General features: G+C 54.4%; 1 protein-coding gene across 3 annotated transcripts in view; it reads right to left on the bottom strand.

Moving 5' to 3' along the window:
- The window catches only part of ZMIZ1 (zinc finger MIZ-type containing 1), a 232,916-nt gene that overhangs the window by 69,038 nt on the left and 136,170 nt on the right, over positions 1-27,708 (bottom strand). For all 3 annotated transcript variants that reach the window (XM_068547971.1, XM_068547973.1, XM_068547972.1), the window contains exon 7: positions 24,522-24,627. In XM_068547971.1, the coding sequence (XP_068404072.1) occupies positions 24,522-24,627 (106 nt within the window). The remainder of the gene's footprint in view (positions 1-24,521; positions 24,628-27,708) is intronic.

Genomic DNA, 27,708 nt, shown 5'->3' with positions numbered 1-27,708 from the left:
GGCACTTCCCATCACCACGACCCTCTTGGGAGAAACTTTGTTTTAAGCCCCTTCCCCCAGCCCACCTGCAGTGAAGGTTTCTTGAGTGTCGACTTAACTGCCCAAACAATTAGGAAGGTAAGTGGGGCCCCATCATTCACCCTAATGAAGGGTAACCAGAACTGCCTTGAAAAATCTCCTCTGTATTAGACTGCCCTGCACTGCTCTCCTTGCCATCATGCGTAAATGACCAGGTCAGCTAGCCTTTGACGTTGCTTCTCCTGTTCTCCTTCCATCACTCCCGATTACACAGCCTCCCCCCTCCTTTTCAGTCTGAGCTCTGGCTGGCCCCTGAACCTTCGTGTCTGTCCTACTGCCAGCCCTGGAAGTGCCTGAAACAAATCACATATCTAGAAATTATGTTCTTGCTCCTTGTTTGACATAAATCGTTAGCAGGCTCTAATCCCACCCACTGCCACTTGAAATATCACTTTCAGAGATGGCATTTGGAAATGCAGTTGTCATGGGCTTTCCCTCAGAGGAGCTGGTTAAATGGATTAATTCATACTTTATAACTTGCTGCCTTTTGGACAAGAACTAGCTTCCTGCAAGAGAGATTAATTTGCATCGCCTTCCTGCAGGGCCAACCCTGGGGCAGCCAGGGTAAGGACTTTTCTGCTCTGCCCAAATTCCAGGCTCTGCTCAGTCTCCCCTCCTCGGAGGAAACTTCCCTCATCTTGGGTTACAATGGCTTCTTCAGGGACAGTCATTTATTCACTGAGACATCCACTGGGGCCCTGCCCTCCCAAGCAGCCCCACAGGGGTTTGGGAGCCCATGAGGGAAGAGCCCTGTGGCCAGTGAAGACCCTCCATCTTTCTCTTTGGTTGGCCCAGTCCCCACTGCAGATCCTGCATACCACAGACTCCAAAGCCCAGTGCTCAGCCAGTGACACCCAGAAACAGAGGAGGCATGACAGCTGGGTCCATGTTTCAGAAGAAAACACTGAGATGGATGTCCCTAAGACCTGTTTTCTATCATAAATCTGGGTTTAACATGATGTCAGGGCTCAAACCTCGATTATACAGAATTCAAAGCTGCCAAGACCTCAAATAACCAGAACAACGTTCTTCTGGATCCTCCCCTCCCAGAAGTTCTCTGCAATGATAGTTCACAATATTTGTCTGATTCTTAGTGCCTTTGGAGCCACCAAAGACCCAAATGTTTGGAACTTCCAGGTTCATTCTTGAAATACCCGGTATGTGGTGGTACCATGTGGCTCCAGGCACTGAATTCAGAAAAACCACTCCTATAGGTTGAACCAGAATTTGGACTGGAATTGAGCAGAGGTTTCCATCAGAGGAACACAGACCTGGTGGCAGGGCCTGGGAAACTAATGACAGCCCCACTCCTCCCCCACCTCCCAGCTCTCCCTGGGACCTACTCTGGAAGGAGCCCCAAGGTGGGGTGAGAGAAGAGTAGTGATACGCTTATTTAAACTTCACAGGCCTGGGACCCACTGACTTTCCCCAGGTGAGAAAAAAAAAAAAAAAAAAGGTAAATACTCTCCACTAGCAGATTTATGTAATTAGGAAAACAAATTGTTTTCAAGAATCCATTCACCAGCCCTCACAGAAGGCCTCCTGGCTAAAGCTCGCGTTTTCACATGCTAATTTCAAGGCCTGCTTGGTCCCATTCAAGCCCCAGTTCGGCTCACTAGGTTAGCAGGCTCTTAATACTACAAGCCCGGAGTCTGGAGAAATATGGGTACTCCAACCAGTTCCTGCTTCAGAAGGGTTTCTCTCCACTTACTCCACGTTCCAACTCCACTTTTCCAACTTCCAAAGATTTGCTCAAAAGCCTGAGGCCCAAAGTGGCCCGCTCCACCCCCTGGGCGCCTGCCTTGATAAGGATCTATAGGAAAGCGGCTGCAGACAAAGGCACTCTCCACCTCTGAGCGCACTCGGGGAGCTCTCCGAGTGACCTCGGCGAGGGGGGCACAGCCCGGAGGAATGACTTGGGAGGCAGAAGAAGGAAGAAGAAAGGGAGAGCTGCGGCCCTGGCGCCGTGGCTCCTTGATGAATGTCCGGGAGCCCTTGGGAAGCCTGATTCAGGGATCAAGAGCTGGTGGTTTCTCCTGCGGGTGTTTGAACTCCTCCTGCCGTGGGCCCTGGCGAGAAGGAGCCGCCAATAAATCACAGCACTGCAGCCAGGAAGGCAGCCGCGGCTTGCACTGGACGGAGCGGGAGGGAGGATGCTTCACCCAGCTGGGGAGCCTGTCGTGCAGAGCCTACCTCCTCAGGACCAACTAGGCCGTGGAGGCAGGGGTGGGGGTGGGGGGAGAATGTGGTGCAGGAGGAGCCTCCTCCAGGCCTCCCCCGCTCACCTCCAGAGGGATGGGCTCCTGGATCCTGTCCCAGCCCAGGCCAGTAAGTATGAATGAGCAAAGCCACCGGATGTAGGTCCCCCTGGGGGGGTGGGGGTGGGTGGGTAGAAAGTGGTTCCCAGGCTCAGGGCTGGGTCACCTCCTCTGTAAGCCTTTGGTTTGGGGGGCTAGGGGCATACACAACCCCAGCTCCCTCCAGCTGAGACTGAGAGGCAGAACAATGAACCCCAGAGCCACCGAGCCAGGTCTTCCTCAAGCAGGGCTTGCTGATTCAGCAGGTCTCAACAAGGATCCCTGTGACTCAGAGATGTCACCCATGCGGGCTACAGCACTCAGAGGGAGAGTGAAGAAGACAGGGAGGCCCCAGGTGGTGTCCACGGGAGTGTGGCAGTCATGAGCTCAGGCCTTGGGAGCTGCTTGGCCATCTGTCTCCATTCAACTGATCCTTCTCAGGGCGCATGGAAGCGCGTGCAGGGCATGGAGTGGGTTCAATAAACATACGCACACATACTGGAGGATAACCGGCCATGAAGCACCTGTCTCACTGCCAGCGCAGCTGCCCCAGGAAGGCTCAAGCAGCTGCACTGGGCGTGAGTTGATTCAGGGGCTCTGCCTCCAGGGACCTTTTTCTGGGGCTTCTGCCCACCTCTGAGGGGTCAGGACACAAACTCCTGTGTCCTTTGATAATACTGTTCCCTCTGCCTCTTTCCCTTCCTCCTTCACCCTGGTCAGCCTCCTTAATTCTACATGTACAATCTCAAAGAAGAAAGGCACAGCTGACGTTCAGCTCCCAGCCAGCCAATGCAGGTGTCTCTGCCAGGCCTCGGGACCCTACCCACACATGGGGACAGTGGGAGGGCACACTCCCACTGGGGACACAGAGCTGGGAGTCCCAAGCTGGATCCAGGCCTCTCCTCTGTCCATAGTAATAGAGAGCTTCCACTGACAAAGTGCCTGCTGGTTGCCAGGCACAGTTCTAGGCACTTTCCAAGTATCAACACGCCATCCTCACAGACAGCCCTCTCTGATAAGGTGTGATTATTATTTCCACTCTGCAGAGGATAATAGTGAGGCACAGAAAGGTTTAGACAACTTGCAGAAAGATTTAAACTACCCAGCCATCTGGCTCTAAAGTCTGCACCAGCAACCGTAATACCGTATTCCCAAGATGGGACTCTAGAGAGAGTGACCATCAAAGTCACACAGCGAGTTAGAGTTGTGATGAGAGTCAGGTTTTATATTCTTTCCAGCACACCACATTACATATATGGAAATGTCTTCTTTCTTTGTGTTTTTTTTCTCCTGTTTAGCCTCTGTGCGATTTAACCATCCACCTGACAGTCCGGGTTGTCCAGGGCTCCACCTGAGGGGGCATGGGGGTCACGGTGGAGAATGAGACCTACCTGGCTCAGAACCGCCTGTCACTGCTCCCCACCCCCTTCCCGGACGTATCCTCCAGCAGGGCCCTCATCCCACACTCAGGCTGCGTTCCCAGAAGTCTGCATTTGGCATTGGCCCAAATCTTTCATTAATCATTTCATTAAGAAAACAAAACCAACCCCTGCCCCACACGTCCATCGGCACCGCTAAGAAACCCTAGGGTCGTGAGGTTATCGGGGGTCCAGGAAAGCCTCCTGCCAGGCTGGAGGAGGAGAGAGGATGGGGGAGGGAACCCGGGAACCAGGCATGAAATGGTCCCTCAGGTGGCTTCCGTCTTTAAGAGCTGCCTGCCCCTCCATCCACTCAGCTGGGAAGGCAGCCATGCCCAGGCTGTCTGCCCATGCCACTAGGATGCCCACAGCCTCTCAGCTACACAGAGAGGCCAGAGGGGTCGGAGCGGAGACAGGAAGGAACTGACCATGTCCCCGATAGCTGAGGAGTTGTGGAGGGTGGGGATGTGCCTGGAATTGGAGGCTGAGCCTCAGGAAACAAGTACTGACCAGCTGGTGGCCTTGGACAAGTCACTTTGGCTTCCTTGGGCCTCTGCCTCATCCTTTGTAAAATGGGAGCGAGGCCAGCTAATACCAGGTGCCAGGGAGGACCAAAGGAGATAACAGCGATCATTCTCAAGAGGCTGAGAGGCCGTGGGGTTGTGGATCCCCCCTCCCCCAAAAGGTGCTGAAGGGCTACCCCCCAGTACCTGTGAACGTGACCTTTTTTGGAAACAGGGTCGCAGATGATCAAGTTAAAATGAGGTCATTAGGGTGGACCCTAATCCCATATGACTGGTGTCCTGATAAAAAGTAGAAATTTGGACACACAGACAGACACGCACACAGGGAGAGTGCCATGTGAGGACTGGCGTTCTGCTGTTATGAGCCGGGGAACTACCAGAAGCCAGGAGAGATGCCTGGAACAGGTCCTTCCCTGGTGCCTTGAGAGGGAGCACGGCCCTGCCACCACGACACCTTGATTCAGACTTCTGGCTTCCAGAACTGCGAGACGATGCGATCCTGTTGTTTAGGCCACCCCGTCTGTGGTACTTTGTTATGGCATCTCTAGCAAATGAATACCCACGGTGATGCTGCAGAAACCTAAGTCTCAGCTCATCATTCCTCTGCTTAAACCGCTCTGGCTCAGTCAGTGTAAAAATCCACGTCTTTATGATGCCCCCACAAAACCCTGTGTGACCTGGCCCCTGTCACCTCCCTGACCTCATTTCCTTCCAGTCTCCCTGCCTTCAGGCTGCAGACACCCCCATGCTTTTCTCCAGGTGGCCAGACTCACTTCCCACCTCCTGCAGGCCTCCACCCAGGGGACACCTGAGTCTCGGGAAGCCTTCCTCAGCTGCATTGCCCAAATCTGCAGCCCCTCCTGACGTTTGCTACCACTCTTTCCTGACTTAGGCTCCTCCTTAGCATTTATGACTGATGTATTTCAATTATTTCTCTTGCTAATGCTATCTCCCTTGCCAGAAGTCAAGCTCCCTGCCAACAGCGACTTTTGTCTGTTTTGCACATGTTATATCGACAGGATCTACAATATGCCAAGCAGATGCTTGATATCTGCTGTGTGAATGAAGCACGGACCAGCTATCTGAATGAATAAGTGAATCAAGGAATGAATGAGTGAACAGTAGGGTCTGCGGTGCCCTGCTCCCGCTGCTTGCCAGCCCAGAGACTGGGTCCCCGACGTGCTGTCTGCAAGAATGTGGGTTGCCTCTCAGTGGAAGCACCCTGTTCAGACAGGAAGCTCAGGCCAGCTAACAAAGGGGCTGCCAGAGGTGATGGGGAGCTCGCCACCCAGGCCCCTCATGAATCTCTTCCCACTGATTTCTGGAGTCGCCTTTGAAGGGATGGGACGGCCAAGGCAGCACGAATGTCTGTGCCTCAGCAGTCCTGGGGCTTTATTGCTTCTCCCAGGACACAGCTTTGACGGGGGACTTCCGGATGGCCCCCAGTTGGACTGACATAAGCTCCCTCCAGATGGAAAGGCAATTTCCCTTCCTGCTGAAGCTGTCGGCCTGTCTGCCTGCCTGGCTGGGCGGCACAGCTCCCTGTCTGGCCTGGGGCGGCCAAATTTCACTCCTGATGCTCTCAGACAGAGGCTCATGCAGGCACCAGGAGGACGCTGTCCTCCTCTCTGCAGAGGAAGAAATGGCGCTCAGCTGGGGGAAGGATTTCAGGCCACACACTCTGACGCTAGGCTGGGGGGCCCGGCAAGGCTGAATGCAGGCTGCTCCAACAACCACGTGACCCCAGTGTGCCCCACAACCTGCAGGGCCTGTTACGTGCAGCCCTTTTCCTTACAGGGTCTCTGCTTGCCTATTTGGAACCCCTAACTCTCAGCATTGAAGTAAAGAGAGCCTAGTCTTAATTTTCGGATGAGGAAATTGAGGCTCAGAGAGGGACCAGGGCTTCCTCCAGTCACACAGCAAGTTAGTGGTAGAGCCAGGAATAGATCCAGGTCTTCTGACTTGTTCCAGAGCCCCAGGCCATCTCTCTGTGTTTCCACCAACTGTAATGTCAAGTGTGTGCTCTGCAAACTGTAAAGTCCTAAACACATGAGGACTTACTATTCTAAAGGGCTCTTGTCTATCCACTGTCTCTTTCTATGAGCTGGGGTTCAGATGGGGAGGGTCTGCCCCACTCTGTTCTTCCCCCTCCTCACAGGGAGGTTGGGGGCCAGACCCTGGACCCTTCAGTCCTTTTCTCATCCACAGTGGGGGTCACATGCATCAGAAGGAAGGATGGCGGCGTTGAAAAAAAGATGGGTTTGGGCTCAAAAGAAGGAAGGAGCTCCTGACAGTCAGGGCTGCCCAGGGTGGTAGTGAGCACCTTGTCACCTGAGGTGTGTAAGCTGAGGATGGGGAGTTGTAAAGGGGACCCCACACTGGTAGGCTTATGGTTTCTGAGGCCCTTTCTGTTTTGGGGTGCTGTGATAGGTAAGAGGAGAGGAAGGGTGCTTGAGAAGCATGCCCAAGCACCTCAGTGCATCCTGGGCAGCAATACAGCAGTTTTATGAACTTCCTAAGCCCATTAAAGCTCGCCAGGAATCCTGCGTCACCTGGTGCACTTCCCGCTCTCCTCTCCTGACAGTCCCCTGTGAGAGGACACTCTCCCAGGTGCCTGCTCCCTTCTAGCGCTATACTCACAGCCCATGGCAGCCCAGGGGGTCTGGTGACTCCCCTCACACCTGCAGTGTGGTCCCAGGTGTCCCCCACCCCCGGGGGGCTCTGGACGTGAGCAGACAGGCCACGAAGGAATGTCTGTCTGGGGAAAATCCAAAGTGGCCGCCAGGGCAGGGCAAGGAGTAGGAGGCCTGATGTTGAAATCAGGATCCTCGGAGCTGAGCTTGGCAGGTGGGAACAGCACACCCCTCAGCCTGGAAGTCAAGGTGTGCTCTCCCCTCAAATTCACATACCAATCAAAGTGTTGAATAGTGGCTGGGTACCAGTCTGCAGCTGGGAGGAGAAACTGCCACAAATCCAAGGGTGGCAGGGAAGCTGAATCCCACCCTCCCTCCAACTGGGGGGAGGGGGGCTTGTCCAGGGGGAGAGGAGCCAGGACCCCTGTGATGAATCTGAAAGGTGGGACAAGCCATGGGCTCACAGTTTGGGTTGGGGCTGTCAAGGAGGGAAAAAATCAGCCCTGGGGATCTCAGCCCTGAGGTTTGGGGCTGAGCAGCACTGCCTCTTCCTTGTCTCAGTTTCCCCATCTGGGATGCAGGCACTATTTTGGGATGCATGGTAGGAAGGCACAACTCTGGGAGCAGCGCTCCTACTGCTCCCCCCCAGCAAAGGGAGCCCACGCCCCCGTTGGGCCCCAGACAGACCTGGGAATGTGGTGTGTAATTGAATTTGGCCTAATTACCTAATTGTGCTGAAGAACAACCAGTACCGACAGAAGCCTCAAGTGTCGGGGGTGGTCGGAAGCTAGGAGCCAAGAGGCAGCCTCCAGATTCCCTAGGCATTCAGGGGGGCAGTGCCAGCACCACCACCTTCATACCCCTTAACCTCTCAGTTGCTTGGAACCCTGGGGAGCAGGTGGCAACTGTTCCCATTCTACGGGTGAGGAAACTGAGGCTCAGAGAGAAGCATTTTGCACAGAGCTACCGAGTCAGAAGAAGTAGAGAGAAAATTTGAACCCACATTCCTTCTGCACCTGGGGCCTTTGAACGTGCTGTTTCCTCTGCCTGGAATGTCTTTCTCTGTCCTCCTCTTTGGGCAGATTTTCTCCTTGGAGCCTTCCTGCAAGGGTCATTTCCTCGAGAAAGCTTTCTCTAAGCTCCCAGGCTCACGGCCCCCTCCACGTGTCTTTTGTAGGGCCTGTCACAACGATTACATCATTGTCGGAGGGCATTTATTCTAAGTCTGTCCTCTCCATGAAGCCCTGAGCTCCTGGAGGGTAAGGACCACATCTACCTCACTCACACTGTCCAGGCATCCAGCATAGGCCTGGGACACTGTGGTACTCAATACACGTTTGCTGAATGAATGGATGAGTAATCTCTAAATTCTGGTTTTTTTCTAGATGCAATCTGCTGGTTTCCTGCCATCACTGGCCTGGGCCTTGGGGGTGGGGGGTCTCACCTGCAAGGAGTATTACACCTGGGGCTATGACAGGGGTCTCGCAGAGTCACAGGGGAAGGACAGAGGGGCCACTCTATGAGGCCCTGAGCTGGGAGCTTCAGATTTGACATCCCACCACTGGGAGATGAAGGGACCGGCCCACAGTCACCCAGGCTACAAGCAGCCAGAACTGGAAGCCAGGATTCTGAGCCTGGGACCTGGCCTCACCACCCCTCACCATGCTATTATCAAATGGCAGACTGAATGAACAAGGCTAACAGACAGAGGCAGCACATGAAATTTAATCGAAAGAAAATCATGTGAAGAGTGGAATTTCAGGTCTTGTGAAACAAGGCAGGAGAGAGATTATTAGATCCCTCCACAAAGGTAGCTGCCCATTGGGCTAATTCACAAGGCAGCCCTACTCCTGGGATCCGTCCAGGCCTCCATTCATCCAGGCTCGGGGTTGTCAAGCCTCCTTCCTTCTTTTGAGAGGCGGTCTGACCTGGTGCCCAGGTGTGCAGGAGCGGGACCGCCTGGGTCTAATTCTAGCCCTGCCACTTGCTAACTGTGTGGCCTTGAGCAAGTAATTAACCTCTCTGAGTCTCAGTTTCTTCTTAATATCTTTATAAAGATGAAAGGAGAGGAAGTCTCTGCAGTATTTTGCCCAGCGCCTGGAACATGGTAAGAACTCAATAAAACTTCACTCCTTAATTGATTCATAGTACTAGGAAAATAATGGTAGCATTAGAAGCAATAGGCTAGTGTGAGTAATAGAAATAGCAGTAATAGTAGCTGTCATGGGAATAACAGTACTACCAGCAGTAACAGGAAGAATATTAGTGGTAAGTACCGCATCAGGCCGGTCTTACCGCTGGTATGATAAGGGATGCTGGAAGACCGCTCCCTCTCTCTGTGCCAGTCTCCTGTCAGATAAAAATAGGCCAGGTGATCCTGAAAGGCCCTCTGCATGCTGACATTCACATCAGAGAGTAAAAGTAGCAATTAAAATGATACTACTACGGATACTTACTATTTATACTTATTATATACCCCCTGTACTCCAAAAGGGCACTGTCCTCCCTCTTCCCCTTCCCTCTCCAGCACACAGTATCCTCCGCCCCGACCCAGCCTTCTTCCTCTCACAGCTGATTTTTGGGGACAGGGTACTCTTCACACACGCGTTTTGCCTCAGGTACCGGGATATGGCAAATGGACACTGAGTCCTCACTCTGTGCAGGGCACAGCTTCCCCTACACCATCTATCTAATCCTCAACATCTCAAACATCACAAACAACTGGGAGGGATATATGGTTATCATCCTTTGTTTCCTGATGCTACCGCTAAGGATCAGAGAGGTTATGTCAGTTACCTGAAGTCACACAGCTTGAAAGCAGGGAACAGGATGCAAACCCAGGGTGGCCTACCTCTGTGGCTGGACATGCCACGTGGGTGATTTCTACACTTCAAAGGTCCTGTCGCCCCATTCCCACCCCATTCAGATGCCCCTCACTACCAGCCCTCCCCTGCTGACATGGCACGATACTTCTTTCTGTATTCAGTGAAGATGACACACTCCCATGTACTCCACAGACAGACCCTTCCTCTTCCCATCAGTCATGCATCCATCTGTCCCCGCTTGATCCTCATGATTTAAGTCCCATGCCTCCACTGGCCACCTAAGAGCTAGCCCTCAGGCACGGCTGGACTGGCCAGCAATGGGTCTTCAATAAGAGGTAACAGACGACATTAAAGGACTCAGGAGATTTCTCGCAGAATTGGAAGCCCTGGCAGTGGCGGGCGTGTGTCTCACACGGCCTCAGGTGGCCCCCTGCGTGGCGGCTGCCCCGCTGGGGGTGCTGGGCTCTCTGATCCCCCAGGGCCACCCTGTAGTTTCCGCCTCCTGGCTGTGTGGACATGTGGGTCTTCCAAGCTGAGGAAGCCCCTTCCGCACAAGCAGGGGGCCTGGGACCCAGACGCCGAAGTCTAGCCTTGGCCAGTGCTTGGGAGGGAACAGACCCCACAGGTGGGACCACCTCCCCGCTCCCTGTCCTCTCTCTTTAGAGGGGCAGTGCCTTTCTCCTCTGTTGTTTTTCTCCTCCCACAGTTCTGTCTCCACTTGGGGTGGGAGGAAAGAACCAGATGCAGAAGCCCTGGACCAGGGGGTGGGCACACCAGTCTCGCCCCTGAGACGTTCAGGAGCAGCTCAGGGTCAAGCACACAGGGCGGGGCACCTTGCCACACTCGCCCACGCTCGGCTTTCCCATGGAGCTCGATGGCACACCAATTTCCTGCCGTCTGTGCCTGGGGAGGGCGAGCTCCCATTTTCTCTCTTCCCAGCCCCGTTTGCACAGACGTGGGCCCTTCGCACACGCGGGCCCCTTGCCTCCCGGCCTCCCAGCAGACGCTTTATTGGGAGGCAGTGATTCTAAACATCTGGGCCGCACATCTGAGAGTGGGCTCAGGACCACACGGAGCCTGGAGGAAATGGGAAGACATGCCATAATGTCACCTCCTCGGCTGAGGGTGCTCAGGATGGGGGCAGCACCAAACAGCAGCAGGCATTTCTGGGGGTGTAGCCCAGGGCTGGACAGGGGCCGGACTGGGCGGTGCACCCGAGGACAGTGAGCCTGGGGCCCAGAGGAAGAGGCTGCAGGTGACACCGAGGCAGAGATGCGCTGCAGCCAGCCGGACCAGTGGTGCATGGCGCTGTGGTCCCAAGGGGAAAGGCGGGGAGACAAAGGAAATGAAGGAGAGAGGAAAGGAGAGGGGAGAAGGACAGTGAGGGAGAGAGAAGAAAAGGGAGGGAAGGAGAGAGGGTGTGGGGGGGTGAGACATAGGTAGAGGAAGAGAGAGGAAGAGAGAGAAAGAGTCAGAAGGACAGAGAGGTGGAAGATTCTTTTATTTTGTTCAGCATAGAGGCCACACGCTTCCGGGCAATGGAGCCACCCCTGACAGACCACCAGGAGAGCAGGGTCCCCCCAGAGGATGCACTGTGGACGCAGATGGACCCAGTTCTGATCTCAGGCCAGCCACTCCCCAGCTGTGTGACCCTGGGCATGGACTTCACTTTTCGGAGCCTCAGTTTCCCCGTCTGGAAAAGGGGCCAGAGCTCACCTTCGTGGGCTGTTGTAAAAGTCAAGGCGCTCGCCTGTGTGAAGTGATGGCAGAGCCCGGGCTATCCCTGAACTGTCCCCGGTTTTTCCAGCTGCTCTGGGCTGGGAGCTTGCTGCTGGAAGTGGCTGGTCCCCAGAGGGTTCTGCACACCACCACCCCTTCCGCTTCTCCCTTGGCTGATGTGGGTCTGTTGACATTGTGTTTTTCCTAAGCTGTCCAGGTCTGTGAGCTCCTTGCAGACACAGACAATCTCTAGGGTTACCTAAGTGCCAGTCACAAAATCTGCATATAATAGATGCCCATGCACGTCTGTCGAAGGGGTGAGTTAGTTTATCCTTTGCACCAAGTTTCTGCTGTCATTATAATTATGTGCCTGTTTCAAAAGCAGAGTCCTAATTTTTCCCCCGAGTAATTCCTGTTTCCTGCCAGAGACAATATTGGTTCTTCATCCCAAACAGGTGAGACTGGGTCCTTTGGAATTCCCTACAGGAGTCCAGCCCCAGGCAGCGTTTCCCACCTGGCCAGCCTCAACAAGCCAGAAAATGTGCCTAGGAATATGATGAAGCATCTGTTAATAGCTCTTCAAGGAAAGTCACTGGCTAGAGTTCCTAAGCTCTGGAGTCTGTTTCTCTCTGGACCCAGGAATAGCAAGGGCAGGCACGACTGAGACAGCAATGATTCCTTCCAGCCACCTGCCTGGCCACCACCCTGTCCCCAGTGAGGGGAATTACCGCCTTGCAGAGCTTCCACTGCAAAACACAAACACCTGGTTGCCCGGGCAGCACCTTGCCACAGTGAAGTGATCCAGATGGTCCCTCGAGAGGAAGCTGGGTTGCCAAGGAAACAGAATTGCTGCTGCTCCAGCCAGGAAACCTGGATTCTAGAGCCTCTAGACCCCAAGCTTAGAGAAGTGAAGTGATTTGCATAAAGTCACACAGCAAGTACGTTTTAGAGCCTGCGCTGCAATGCAGGACTCAATAATCAGAACGATTACGTACGGAGCCCTTCTGAGATGCCAGCGTAAGTACTTTGTACCCATTACTTTGTGAGATGCTGGGAGACATGGCTGGGGTTACACGTGGCATGGAAGTGATGGAGCTGAGCTGAGCCCAGGTCACCCTGACCCTGAAGCCTGAGCTTGGACCTCTGTCCCATGCTGCCCCCTCTTTGGTTTCCAGATCTTGGCTCTGCATGTCCTGAGACCAGCCCTATCCCAGCAACTCACTGGATCTGACTCAAGGGCCTCTGAAAGCATGGAGGCCAGAAGGGCTGGGGGACTGCAGGCTGAGACCACAGTTTCCAGGGCCTGGCCCCTCCTAAGCCCTCACTCTGCTGTGCAAAGTGACTTGGGTAGCTTATGAGGGATAAGAGGATGGGGGTCTGTTGGCCAGGGTCTTGCTTCCTGTCCCTGCTTGCCAGATGGGCCCTGGGGACGGGCTGAGTGTGACCCTCACAATGAGCCTGATCCCTGAGAGAGAAGGCACAACCCAAGAAGGAACAGAAGAAGGAGCAAGGCTTGGAGTTGGGGCAGGCCGGTCTACACCCTCTCCCTATTCTCTTGCTTTTTTCCATCTTCTCTTTAGTCTCAATCATCCAAACATCTATCCACTCATCCCTCACCTTGTTACAACAAGGACTGGAGTTACTTTGGACAAGTGAATAAATCTCTTTGTTCATCAGTTTTCCAATCTATAAAAGGGGTTGGTTCTTCACGTGAATCAGCACTGATGTTCATAAAATACCCAGCACAGAGCCTGGCATGAAGCAAGAGCTCAATAAATGGTCCTTTATTTTTTTAGTTTTATTTTTTTTGGGCTGAGCCCTGCGGCATGTGAGATCTTAGTTCCCCGACCAGGGATCAAACCCTTGCCCCCTGCAGTGGAAGCGCAGAGTCCTAACCACTGGACCGTCAGGGAATTCCCAATAAATGGTACTTTAAATGTTACTTTCTCTCTTGAAAGAATTTTGAGGAGGATTGCTGGGAGACTTGGAGAAACAGAGGCCCTCAAACCTCCCCAGGCCAAGGCACAAACAGGGTGCTGCTGGCCCTGTCTAGCCTGCCTCAGCCAGCTCTCTATTCTCCACTCCTGCACGCTGCCCGCTTCCCTCACTGGGGCCCAGCCTCCTCTTTGTGGGGGAAAGAAGATGCCCTCTTAACCCCATGTGACCCTCTGCTGTCTTGGAGACAGCTGTGGCCTTCTGGCCCTGGAGCCTCAAGAAGGGGCCATTCCCTGGCCTGAGTTAATAGGACCCCGCTTATCTACCTACCCGCTTGGAGGTGGGTGTGGTTGGCATTGACCTTGGCCCTACCTAAGTAGAGGATCCATATTTTCCAGACCCCAAACCACAACATAGGGGCAGGCACAGGGTTTCGGGCTACCTCCAGGTATGAGAGGCATCCTAAGAAAGTCTGAATGCCAACACGTTGGAATATAAGATTGCTAACATGTATACAGCACTTAGTACATGCCAGGCCTCATTCTAAGCACTATACATATGTTGGTTCACTTAATAAATGACTTTTCCAAGGTAACACAGCTGGTGAGTGGAGGGCCGGGTGGTTTTCACACCCAGACATGCTGTTGCAGAGTCCATGCTTTTAACCACTACTCCTCTCTGTGAAATAGCTGTATGGCTTCTGGAAAAAAATATTTTAAATCGGGGCTGACCAGGGAACTGTGATAATAACAGCTGACATGTACTGAATGTTTACTATATGCCAGAATCTCTGCTCCTCACCATCCAAAAGACCGTGAGTACTGAATGAGTTCAAAGATGAGAGGGTGTCTCACCCACCAACAAGGACAAGTCATTGTCAAATACTTAATATCTCCACCTGCAATCAATTCAGGTGATCCTGACAAGCTCTCTTGAGTATTAACATGTCTTTCCCAGCATTTCATTGCAACCTGCACATAGAGTAGGGGGCAGCTTATGGCTTCAGGGTTAGATATTTTTGTTTGAATCACAATTCTGACCTTGGTCAAATCATTCAGTCTTCCTAAACTCCAGTCTCCTCGTCTGTAAAATGGGGCAGACATGGGTCTGGGATCATCATGGATGGTGCACACAGTGCCGGGTACTGGGAAAACGCTGACCAAATATTTGCTATCATCATGATTGAAAGGGGCTATAAATCAGATTCTTTTCCTAATCCAGCTGCCCTGCCCTGGCTCTGTAAATCTAAATAAGCAAGGCTAATGATACCTGCACCATCACTGATTCCTGTCTGTCTGTCTAACCCAGAAGGAATTTATAAGGTCATGGCTTGCAATGCTTGCTCTGAAAGTTCCATAACCACCTCGCCCACTTTCTGCCAAGTCCCTGCTCCATGTCACTCTCACACCGTCGAATCCCCTGAAATCCCTCCTCTGGGGGTGAGAAAGCTAAGCTCCAGCTTAAAACCAAAGCTCTGGCTTCCTTAATCCTCTTACCTGGCCCTTTCCTCTGCAGAATTAATTGCTGCCCATGGCTTTATTAACTTCTCGGGTGGCCACGGCATCTTCAGGGCACCCTGGGGCATTGGGGACTGTTTTGGCAGGTCCTCTGTCCCAGATGCACCTTTGGGCCGGGCGGTGGAAGGCAGCGCTCTGGCTGCAACGTGCCAACACCTTGGTGCCTGAATGGCGATAACCCCGTGGCCCTGCATCACCCCAGAGGCTGTGCATCTCCTTGGGGACACCTGCAGAGAAGCAAGGATAGCCAGAGCTCTGGCCCCACTTCCGCGCCTGCGAGGCCACCTTCTCACCCCTCAGAACCTCAGTCTCTTCCTCTTTAAATGGGAAAAAGCCCGCCGTGGGGATCTCACAGGGCCGGACAAGAAAGGCCGTGTAAAGGGCTGTGTCTGTGTGTAGGACTACTGTCATTTCTCACCCCCAGAATGGGAGCATTCATTGATTTCAAACCCGAAGAGCAGGGACTGTGTGTGGTGCATTTATATGTATTTGTAGCCCCCGTGCTTGGCACGGAGTGGGCCTGGCACAAGATGCTTGTCGTTCCTTGCCCTGAAAATTTCTGTTTAGTATTTTTTATTTTGAGAGGCATTCCCACGCCCAGGACTTCATTATTCTTCCTGCAGCCACGAAGGTAGAGAAATGGTATGGACGCATTGGACTGGGGAAGAAATTGATGCTGGGGGTGGTGGTGTTGGCGGGGCATGGCCTGCCCAGGGGAGGTGGAGGTGGAGGGTGGTACCCAGCCCCCATGGCTTTGTCCAGGGCTGTCCTCTTTGTCTGGAGCACCCTCAAGTGTGGACAAAGGGATGTGGCCCCCAAGATGGCTTAAGGTGGTCATGGGACCTGGTGAGAAAACCACTGCCATGTCAGCTCTCTTCCCATGTTTGGGATGTTGCTAGTTCAAGGGGGGGAGGGGCAGCTTCCCAAATCCCGGGGGCTCCCTTTTTAACTAGCAGAGAGCCGGCCCAGGCTGTACCGTGCAGCAGGCACCTGGGGCTACACCTGGATGCAGGGCCTGCTCTTCACTGTCTTTATTTGGACAGTTAGCATCTAAATGTGGCAAGGGGGGCTGGTCTGCCAGGTATGGCGGCCAGAGAGAGAAGACAGAAAGTTTCCTTGTCAAATTCCTCTCTTGAAGTCAAAATAAGTAAGCATCCATATGGAGAATACAATCAGAAGAATATGGCGGGGAGGGGGTGAGGATGAGGATGGGATGCAGGTGACGGAAATTGGGTGCCTTGTTGTTGGCACTGTGGATGCCTCATCACACACCCTCTGCTTACCACGGGCACCGTGGCTCTTCCTGGCATCTCCGCCAAGGTGAGTGCTGGAGGGTGCATCCACACCCCGACCCCAAGGAGCTCCCAGCCAATAATGGATGCCAGCTGCTGGATGAACACCTCCTTGTCCTGGCCTCTTAGGCTGACTGCGGGGCGCGCTCTACTCTGTCTCCAGGAGCCCCCCACAGCAGGCACAGTGCTTCACATCACACTTCTCTCCCTCCTCCTTCCCTTCCGCATCTCATTTCTCTGCTTCTCTACTGGTGCTTTCTGGGCTCCTCCTAAATAAATCGCTTGCACTGGAATCTTCATTGCGGGGTCTGCATCTGGGGAAACCCAAACTCAGACACACGTCATTTGACTGAAGTGCCTCCAGTGGCCTCTCCTTCCTCTACTGCCTCACAGACCCCCGTCCCAATCATGTGTGTGGAGTCCCAGCTGGGGCTCCGGACTGGAGTTGTGAGGGTCCAGGTCAGACAAGCAGCCCCATCTTGAGAAGGCTCTGCACGGCCTATCAGGGTCCCGGCCCCCAGACCCCCCCTTGCCATGAGCCAATGCCCTCATCCCCCCACCCCCTCTCCTTCTGGACAGGCCCGGAAAGCAGATCTCCACCAGCTGGGCCTCAGGCAGCCGTGTCCTTGCACACCCTGGCTCTGTGTGTGTGTGTGGGGGGGGGAGCCAGCGATGAGCTAATCCCACAGAAGAGAAGGAGGCAGGAAGAGTAGCCTCCCCAGCGAGCAGGGGCCTGCCCCCCAGGCCCTCGGGAAGGAGAGGGCTGTGCTGGGGAAACTGCTGAGCCAGCCCAAAGACCAGGGCGCTCTCGCCTCCCCCCACCCCTGCCAACTCCAGCCAGACTCCAGAGGAACCCATGGCGACCATCGACCATTCTGACCAAGACAGAATCCATGCTCCCTGCAGAAAATATGGGAAATAAAGAGTCAGCTGCCTCCCCCCATCCAGATAGATCCATGATTTCTAAGCTGACATTTTGGTATATTCCCTTCTGTTTTCTGTTTCCTCTGCCTAACCAAATGTATATTTTGTTTTTGCACCTGGTCGAGGTCATACTGAGCATGACATTTTGTTACCCTTCTAAAAAGAAATTAATATTATGTCATGAGTATTTCCGGATGGTAATCATTCTTAGGGGACCTCACTTTTAATGGCTACTGAAATACTCAGTTCCCTTTTCCAGGGCCTTGAAGCTATTTCCAAATCTGCCTTCTTTCATTCTTCCGTGGCACTGCCCCCCTCCTCACTGTTCACTCTGGACACCCCAGGGACCACCACACACCCCTCCCCCCAATTCCTTAGCCTGGGAACGCTGTGTCCACAAACCCTCTGTCACGTGAGTTCCTCCCCACTGTTCTTTTTCTCCAAGAGCAGAGTGACCGGGCCTCAGCCCTCAGGAGGCTGGGGGAGGGGAGGGAGCCAGGGGCCACTGGCCCGGGACGACCCACCCCACCTGCTCACACAGGGTCACTCAGAAGAGGGACAGCTCCCTGTGCTCCAGATCTGATCACGTGGAGGTCCAAGTCCTGCTTCCAGCCCTGGAAGTCATGTACCTGGTCTGTCTCGTCCCTGTTAGAGCCTCAGTTTCCTCCTCTACAAAATGGGTGTGCTGATAAGAGCCCCAGTGGCCTCGCTCACAGCAGTGACTCGACGGAAGGTGAGTGATAAACAGGTTTTGTCCTTTAAACAGAGCTGACCGCGAGTCAGTTCCCAGGGGCTGGGTGATGAAATCCAGGGCCCTTTCCTGAGCAGGACCTGACCTGGAGTGCAGAGGCGGCCAAGCAGGAGGAAGGAAGCCAAGTCCCTCCCTCACATCCCAGCTCTGCTGAGCTCAGATGTGGCGGTGGGGGCTGGTGTCCAGGAGGAAGTCTGTCCCCGGCCTCGACAAGGCGCGCAGCCGGGCGGCCTGGCATTTCAAGGGCGAGGGCCCACCTGCTGCTTTTTCTGGGGGGAGCCAGCAAGCGTTAACAAATCCCCCTGTAATTTGCACCCACCAATCCTGCCTGCTCACTGGGCGGCTGCGAGCCGTTTTTCACGCAGAGCTGCGCACATCTTTGTCTTAGAGAGACAGATCTGGCAGGGTGTCCCTGAATGAGGCCATTTTTCCTCCCCGGTGATGGTGACGGGAAGGCGGCTGCATGCTCCGGGGTGGGCAGAGGCAGAGGGGGTGGAGAGAGGCCATGGGGGAGGCGTGAAGGTAGAGATAGGAGCTGGGACGCCAAGAGAGGCCAGGAATGTGACCACCACCATGGGGGTCTGAGAGCCCGCCATTCAGCTAGGTGGGAGCAAGACGGATTGTTTTCAACGACAGAGGAAAATGGTTTATGACCTGCCTTCTCCTGCTTAAGGAGTCCTGGGTGGGAGTGATGAAATGACCTGGCTGGCCTCTGAGGTCTGTGCCCCATCCCAATCCTCCGATGGAGGCAGGACCCTTGCCACTGGTCCCCGGGGTTGGGTCCGTCTCTGAGCCTCAGGGCTGCTTCACAAGTTGCTGCAGAAGCTCCCCTGGGATCGAGGGCTTCCAAGAAGGACCAAGCTTCTCCCGAGCCCCTCCTGAGTGGATCACAGGCCACAGACCGGGAGGGGCAGAGCAGGGGCCCCATCACATTCCTGATTCTTCACCTCCCAGGCTGGCCGGGGGCCCAGGGCATGCCTCAGTCCCTTCCTGTGGTCTGCTGTCAGCTCCTCTGGGGGCTGTCAGCACACTGGAGAAACCAGACCGGGCAGATGTTTGTCAACACAAAGCAAGTGATCCACTTTGCTTGGGTTTCCACTCCTGGGCCCGGGGCTCAGGCTGCTGTGTTGGGATGTGAGCGTGTGGGTAGAAAAGAGGTAAGAAACACACATGTCCACAGGGCCCAGCCGGTTTCCAAATTCAGGAAATGCTTGGGGTGTGAGACAACTCGGGATGCACGGCACTTATCCGAGGGGTCCGCCACCACCCAGTCCGCGCCGGGCTGGGACCAAGGTTCCCATTCACAGGAAGCCAGGCATTTGACTGGACGGTGCAATCTTCCAAAGAGCAAATGTTGGCAACTAATATGCATTTTTAAGAACTGCTGAACAGTCGGACCTCAGCTGTCTGCAGGTCACATCCAGCCCACAGGCAGGTCATTGACAACTGCCCTCCGCTTGTCCCTAAGAAGGCTGGCCTCCTCTTCCTCGGAGCTTTCAGGGGCTGCCTCTTCAGCCCTGACCTCTCTCCTGAGTTCTCTGGTCCCTTCTCCAAATGCCTACTGGTCGCCTCTCCCAGGATGCCCCCGGGATGCCCTGGCACCTCCCAGACCTACGGCTCTCTCCACATCTTCCACTCTGCCAGCAGCCCCATGCCTCTCACCTCTCAGAGGGAGCCCAGAGTCATCATCCAGGGAGGCAAGAGGGGCGTGAGGACGGGCAGCGGGCAACCCAGGCTCTTGTCTGGGCTCTGCCCCGCCTCACTGTAACCTGGGGCAGGTCCCCCTTTCTCTGGGCCCTGGGCTCCCCATCCCCTGGGTTCTGACATTCCCTATTCTATTATTTTCACCCGCCTCTGGGCTGTTCACAGGGGCAACCAAAGGGACAGAGTCATTCAAGCGTGGACAGGAGCAGAGGCACACAGAGGGCTCTTGGGGACCTTGGACATGGTAACTGCCTGGTGCTTGGTGCCCATGAAGCCAGCAGGCGTGGGCCTCTTGGTGCCAGGGAGGCTGACATTTCAGCACTGCCTGCCAAATTGCCGAGAGCAGGCAGGCAGCGACCGGGGGGCGGGGGGGCCTGCCATGGCCTGGAGGGGGGACAAGGGGAGGCGCAAGGCAGGAGACCTTCTGGACTGAGGCAGAGGAGGGAGCCGCTGGCCCCCCAGGACCTTCCCAACGCGGAGGATGCTGTCGTGCGTGCTCGTGTGCGCGTGCTCCCGTGTGCGAGCACACAGGCTAAAGGCTGCACCAGAACAAAGAGCTGGGGGCTGGGTATCAGAGGGGCCCACGTGGAGACGCCTGACTTGGCTGTTTGCTGCAGTGTCTGCTCTGCGCTCACGCTCCGTCTCTCTCCCTCTCTCTCCCTCTCTCTCTCCCTCTCCCTCTCTCTCTCACACACACACACACACACACACACCGCACAGCACTGCCCCCAGGCCTGAGCTCCTGCTCCAGAGCCCACCAATGCTGGCGCGCACAGCCCAGCCCAGCGCACCGCCATCTCTCCTGACAAAGCACCGCTCTGCTCCTCGCTGCATGAGCTCATCCCACCGGCCCTCTGGCCCTAGCCTGGCCTCCTGACAAGAGAGACAGACAGGGAGATAGAGTGGGAGAATGGGTGGGGGAGGCAGAAGGGGAGACACACTCGCACACACACACGCACGCACACACACACAGAGACATGTTCACCGCCACATATACACGCGCACACACATCACAACGCAGGGAGAAAGTCAGAGGCAGCAGGAAAGGGAAGGACAGACAGAGACAGACATATAGCATCAGAGACACTCAGAGAGAAAGGAGAGGGAAGGACTGGGAGGGTAAAAACTGCATTAGCCAGTGAGGCAGAGTGGGAACCCAGACGGAGACAGGAAGACGGGAGGGCGGAGAGGCTGCAGGAGCTCTGGGGACAGAGCATGTTCTAGAACTGCAGAAGCCTGGCTGGGAGAGGCCCAGGTGGGCCCAGTAGTGGCCGGTGTGGCCACTGCACACACACAACTGACAACACAGGGGCTCTCCCAGCTGTACCCAGAGGTGGGGTTAGGCAGGTCATGCACCCACCCACAGAGCCTCAGGGAAAGAGAGGGTGGGAAACAGCCTCACTAAGGCAGAAAGGGCCTTAGAGAGGTAGGGAACCATGTTGGGAAAAAGACAGACAGAAGCAGAGAAGGAAGGCCAGAAAGTAATATTGACTCGGCACCCACCGTGCGCCAGGTATTAGCTGGGCCCCTCACTTCCACGCCTGGGGCATTTCATTTAATCCTCCCAGGCAGCCTGTGGGATCGGCATATAATCCTTCTTTACAGATGAGGCCACAGCTCTGGGAGGTGGGCAATGTGGAGAAGATGGGGGCCAGTGCTGGAGTCGCTTCTGGAATCTGGGGTCACTGCTGTGTTCTCTGTGGCCTCCACCCCTCTCATGGTCAAGCCTGCCCCCCGCGGACCCTTTATCCCAACCAACGAAACCGGGAGCTGAAGCCGTCCCCGTCAGACTGGTGCCCCGCCTTCCCAAAAGACGGGCCAAGCAGGGGGATGACCGGGACCCTGAGAGCCTTGAGGCTCACACTTCTCAAGAGGGCAGGTGGCCTGGGAAATGTGGTTAGTCATGGCTCTTGGGGCTGACCTGGGTTTGACTCCTGATAAGTGAATTCAAGTGACAGCTAAGCCACAGGCCCTGTTGGGCCTCAGTGTTCTCAGCTGCAGAATGGGTATACGAGAACGCACCTCGTGGGCCTAGGGCCTATCATGTGACTAGATAGACATATGCATGGGAAAGGGCTCTCTAGACTGTAAAGAGCAGTGCACAACCGGGGGTACAGATGGGGAAGGAACAAATCCCTTGTCTCAGGAGAAGAAGGGATGCTGGAAATACCACTTAGAGGAGGGCAGGGCCATGCTAGAGAGATCTGAGTGAAGCAAAGAGCACTTCCAAATGGAGTCTCAGATCCTGGCCCAGGTGATCAGAGGCCTCCTAAATCTTGGTCCCCAACTGGCCCCAGAGTCAGCAATGATGCAGTGGGCACAGCTTTAGGCCTGGATTCAGGAGGCCAGGACTTCAAGTCTCTCAGCTCTATCATTTACGAGCTGTGTGACAGCAGGCACGTCACAAGACCTCTCTGAGCTTCAATTTCCTCATCCATAAATGTAGAAAATATTCTGTGTCTCCCAGAGCTGGGCATTGAAGCAAAATATGGTAGAGCACCCAGAACGTACTAGCAGGGGTATGAGAGACCCTTGAGGGAGGGGCTACACATGGACCTGGGGAGCAGCTGGGGTTTCTGGGACAGCCCATTCTCCTGTTTTCCTTCTACCCCTCTGGCCACGATCTCCCTGTCTTGGTTTTGCCTTTTACATATCCCTTGGAGTCATCCCTTTGTCTCCACTCCACTCCACAGGAAGTGGAACCTTCCTGGTCCAGCCACCATCATCCTCATCCTGACATCCCAGCAATCTGCCAACTGGCTCCCTCCATCCACACCGGCCTCCCCTGGTCAATCTGTTCTTTTGCAGCTTGAGCGATCTTTGCAAAATTAGAATTTAGCCACGTTCCCATTACTCTTAGGACAACCCTCAAGACAGGCCCTGTGTGTCTAACTGCTGCTGACTTCTGCCCCAGGGCTCTGGAACCACTGGCCTTCCTTTAGTTCTTATTAAAAAAAGCCATGCTTGCTTCTACCTCAGGGCCTTTGCATAGGCTGTTCCCTTTACCTGGTCAATCCTTCCTCCTTTTCTTCCCCTACTCAACTCTTACTTGACCTTTGGGTCTCAGGGAAGACTTTCCCCACTCCCAGGTGGTCTCGTGGCATCCCTGAGACCGTTCCTTCATGGCCCTTATCACAGCTTGAATTTACGCACACAGTCACACATACAGCTGTGACTTTTTTGCATGTCTTTTTTTAAAAATTGAAGTATAGTTGATTTACAATGTTGTGTTAGTTTCTGGTGTACAGCAAACAGCTGTGATTATCTGGTCGATGATTTTCTCTCCCTCTAGACCAGGCATCAGGAAACTATCCTATCATCTACTTTCATAAGTAAGGCTTTCTTGGAACTAGCCACACTTATTTGTTTACATATTGTCTATGGCTGCTTTCGTATTGCCTGCAAGGTCTAAACTATTTACGATCTGGCCCTTTACAAAGAAAGTTTGCCGATCCCTGCTCTGGACGGTACGTTTCCCGAGGTGAGACCACATCTGTTTTACCCCTCAGCACAACCCAGCCCTGGCCAGATGCCTGCAGAGAGCAGGCACTAAATAGCGATATGGATGTATATGCTTCTTGGATAAGTAGCAATTTTTACCTCGTCAAAATTGTATTGACTTAAGTTATTATTAAAACGGCAGATTCCATCAGGAACAGACGTCTCTTATGAGATTCCAAGACCATTTTCTGGCAAGCAGTTCAATACAATAGCGATAGCCCAACACAGGCTGGCATGTCAGGGATCTCAGAGCAGCTATTGGCTAATGAGACCTTCACCACCTTTTATAAGTGACCTGCCATCCACGTGCATGGACCGTCGTAAACACAGCAAAGCACAAACCCGTGTTCAAGCGATTGTGGGCTGTGCAAACCGATGAAAACCCATCATGAGATGTCCTTTAAACGTTTGCATTAAGCTGTTTCTAGATACACTCCAAAGCGCTGATGGACGAATTCAGAGAAAACGTCTGTTTTATTGTTATACAGAGGAAATAACTGACTTTTTTCTTTTTCAATGAATTGTTCAGACTCCATAAAGAACGTTAACAACATCTAGACACTGCTCAGTACTGACCCCGGCAACGTAGGTCTCATTGCCATTCCTGCCTTCCCAAGGAGATAAACTGAGGCTCAGAGGCCACACACTCAGCAAGTGACAGGGCTGGGTTGTCCAGGTCTGTTCAAGTAAAAGCTTACACAGCTTCCTCTGCTTTTAAGCAAGGTAATGAGGATGGAGGGACAGGTAAAGCTGCACCTTTAGTGTGCTTAAAGCTCTCACAGACAGAATGCTGCCTGGCACCTTCTGTGGCCTCTGTTTACTATAGAGTCAGGGGGTCCCGTGCCGGGACAGAGTTGCAATGGAGAATACTACACAGAGCAGTCTTTTAGAATCCTGAATGTACTGATCCATTTTTATTTTAATTTGTGTTTTATTTTAAATAAAAAAAATTTTGAATGAATACAGTGAGCCTCAGGGTTAAGGATGCTGATTCTGGAGTATAGGCCTGGGCTTAAATCCCAGCTCTGCCACTTCTTAGCTGTGTGACCTGGGGAAATCTCTGCAGCTTCTCTGAGCCTCAGTTTCCTGGGCTGTAAAATGGGGATGATCACAGCACTTACACCAAGGGGTCACTGTGGTGATGGAATGAGATGATGTGCATCTCCCTTTAAGCCTGTTTTTGGGGTGTAGTGTGCCCCGGGCCCCTTGCTGGCCCTGAGATGAGGGACAGGCCCTACTTGTGGGCTCAAGAGGCCAGCAGGTGAGCTGCTGCTACTCGGGGGCTCACGCCATACCCGGACCAACCGAGGCGCCAGCCAACAGGGGTGGTGACAGCCTTGGGTTCAAGTCCAGTGCCCCACCCCCCTCCCGACGATACCGTGGAGCCCCCAGCCGTCACCTACCGGCAGACTTCGGAGTGAACTTGTCTCGGTTTGCGGCACACACAGCCAGCAGTCTGTAGCCGAGGTCCAGGTCGAATCCTTGCTGAGCTGCCACCCGGCTGACCACCTGCCAGCATGATGGGGAGGAAGGGCAGGCGTGAGTCACCTTCCACGTCAGGCCTCTGAATCCAGAGTGGCAGATGTGCCCATTTCACAGGTGAGGCGGGCAGGCTAAGGCAGGTCCCCAATGTCAGGCGGAGCTGGGACTCAAACTGCCTCGTTCAGTCACTCAGCAAACACTGATAAGCACCTCCTCCATGCCAGGCCCTGGGATCCCGGGCCCTGCCCTCAGGGGTTTCCAGTCCAGAGGTAGGCCTGACCCCAAATCCCAGGCCCTACCACTTTCAAATTTGGCCCCATTCTAGGAGTTGGCGGGGGGATGCTGTACTACCGCGTTTTGCGTGGCCCCAGGCCAGGGTCTCTGCTCCCCCAGTGCAGCTCTTCAACCCCCCCCCAAGGAAGTCTCCCACGCCTCCCACCTCTCCCCCATCCCTCACTGAGCTCCAGCAGCCACCACTGCGGGGCACTCGCTATCATCACTACTCCAAGCACGGTCCCCACCCAGCGGCATCGGTCCCTCCTGAGTCAGTATCTGCACCTGGGGAGAAGCCCTGATTTAGGACTCACCACTTCCCAGGAGCTCCAGCTTGGAGCTGCCCAACGGACAGCTTAGAATTCCCCAGATGGACATGCCTGGTGCTCCCCAGTTCCGTGCCAAGCGCCCTGCAGCCTCTCAGACCCTAGTCCCCAAACTGCAGGGCTGTCATGCTCAGCCTGGGGTCTGTCTCCAGCGCCAAGCGCTGGCTTTGCACACGGGAGGCACCTATAAGAGCGCAGGCTGTGCATTCAGACCGGAGGTCCCACCCATCTCCTTGTGAACCTCAGACGTGTGGGCTGGAAGTGGGAGAAGCCAGGGGGTGGGGGGCAGTGAGGGACAAGACGCTCCTGGGGCCCCATGAACGGTTCCGCAGGCTCACACCTGCCCGTTCCCAGGTGTCCCGCCAGCCAGACCTGCTCCCTCCTGCCTGGCTTCCTCATTAATAGCAGCCAAATTAGGTTTCCTTATTAAGAAGAAAGGACCTTGGAAAATGGAGTCGTTTCAGGAAGCAGCTGGGGCGGCTATGGCTGACTGGGAAAGGAGTGCTCCCAGATGTGGGGCTCATTCTTCTGAGAAAGGGAAGGCTCCGTCATCGAGCCCCTAGAGACCACCTGCTGCAGAGGCGCTCGGAGGTCCTCAGAGGGCCAAGGCTGCCATGGGTTTTCGCCCGGCCCCTGCAGCCATTAGAACAGTTCCCCATTATATGCTTTATATTTTAGGGGTTCATTACAAGGGCTCTAGAGCTACAAAGTGTGGGAAAACCACTTATCTAGGCCAACCACCTCATTTACCATATATGGACACTTGAGGCCCACAGAGAGTATCTGCCCCTGTACTGCGGTTCTTACGCACCCCGTCCACTCCCCCTTGCACCGTCCACCACACGCACGACACGTTCCAGAGTCACTGAGCCATCCCAGGGCCGGGGCTTCTTCACTGTTAGTCTCACTGTCCAAGCAGAAAAACCAAGGCCCCTAATTCTTTATGGCCTGTTGAGTATTTCAGTTCTGGAGACAGACGCTGTACATCGGGGAGAAGGGTTCTGGAAGGGTCACTTCAGCTCAGATGTTGACTATGGTGCCCTCACTGGTAGGAGAGCCTTGGGGTGGATGCGAGTGAGCACAGGCAGTTTGTTTGGACTTTTGCATCAGTGAGGCTGCTGTTTGTGGGCTATGTTGACACAGTGGTGCAGTAAGAATGCTCGCTCCCAGGTACGAGGGCTAAGTAAATGTTTCCTTCCTAAGCAGTGAGGTGCCAAATTCTCACAACAGTTCCATGAAGTGTTATTACTATCTCTGTTTTACAGATGAGGAGACTGAGGATGAATAACAGCCTGAGGTTACAACGCTTGTTTGTGAGAGAGCTAGGATGCGATGCCAGGCAGTCAGGCTGCAAAGCCTGGGCTCTTTCCATGAGAGGACTTCTTTTTCAGCCCACAAAGGGTTAAGGCCATAACTCCCAACCTGCCTGGAGAACCCTCAGGCTCTGGGTTGAGGGCAGAAAGGCAAAGGTCCCTCTGTTTGGCCAATACTGGCTAATCCTGTTGCTCTGGTTCCAAGAAAAAAGAAAGACAGAAACTAGCTATATTGAGCAAGAGGGGCCTGGGACTGGTTCTAAGGGCTCTCCTGCAGGCCTGGAAGTATCTGTCACCAAGTGCCCTGAGCCCAGTGTTCAGAAGGGTCATTGGTTCCAACAGTCTCCTTTTACCAAGACAGAGAGGGTAGGGCCTGGCTGAAGGTCACACAGCACAGGTGTGGCAGAGCAGGCTAAGCTGGACCCTGCGATTCTGGAGTACCTGGTGCAGCCCCTGGCCCAGTCTAAGGACCCCCGGAAAGTCCGGTGAGGTGAGTCTGATTGACTGTTGTGGGGAGGGCGGGCTCAGCTGAGCAGCCTCCTGTCGTGTTTCAGAGAGGCCTTCTCCCACCCCAATGGGCGTCAAGTCCCCTCCCCGACAAATGCCTGCGGTGAGCGGCCGCAGAGCTGCTGCCCTCTGCTGGCTGCCTGCGTCCAGCCAGCTCGGCTTGGCCCAGCCCTCGAGGTGCTCCTAAGGCTGACCGGTGGAGCCTGGCTGGCTGAGACCCAGACCCTGGGGCCCTGTAGGTCAGGGAGTCCAGCCCCTCATGCCACAGAGAGGGAAACTGAAGTCCAGAGGCAAGAGAGGGGGCATATTCAAAGACATGTGACAGTTACGCTAGTCCCATAAAGGGAGTGTGTTGTCTTGAAAAGCAGTGAGCCTCCTGGCCATGAAGCAGGACAGGCTGTCTGGGAAATGCTAAAGAAGGGGCTTCTGCTCCCAGCTGGTGGCTGGACTCTGACTTTCTATGAGGCAGTCAGGGGAACTGGCCTGTGCTCCAATCCTGCTCCATCCTATACTGTGCAACCTAAGGCAAGTTACTTAACCTCTCTGAGCCTCAGGTTCCTCTTCTGTAAAGGTACAAGGATGTCTCTCATTTCCAAGGTTGTGTGTGATGGGCTCTGCCAGTTCCACGTGTCTCAGTTCTGTCTCATGGCTATACCCTAAGTCCCTCAGGGCAGAGCCCTCATTTCCTA

The sequence above is a fragment of the Eschrichtius robustus genome, chromosome 7, assembly GCF_028021215.1.
Source record: "Eschrichtius robustus isolate mEscRob2 chromosome 7, mEscRob2.pri, whole genome shotgun sequence".
Taxonomy (NCBI): Eukaryota; Metazoa; Chordata; class Mammalia; order Artiodactyla; family Eschrichtiidae; genus Eschrichtius; species Eschrichtius robustus.
This window is presented reverse-complemented; position numbering and strand designations above follow the sequence as displayed.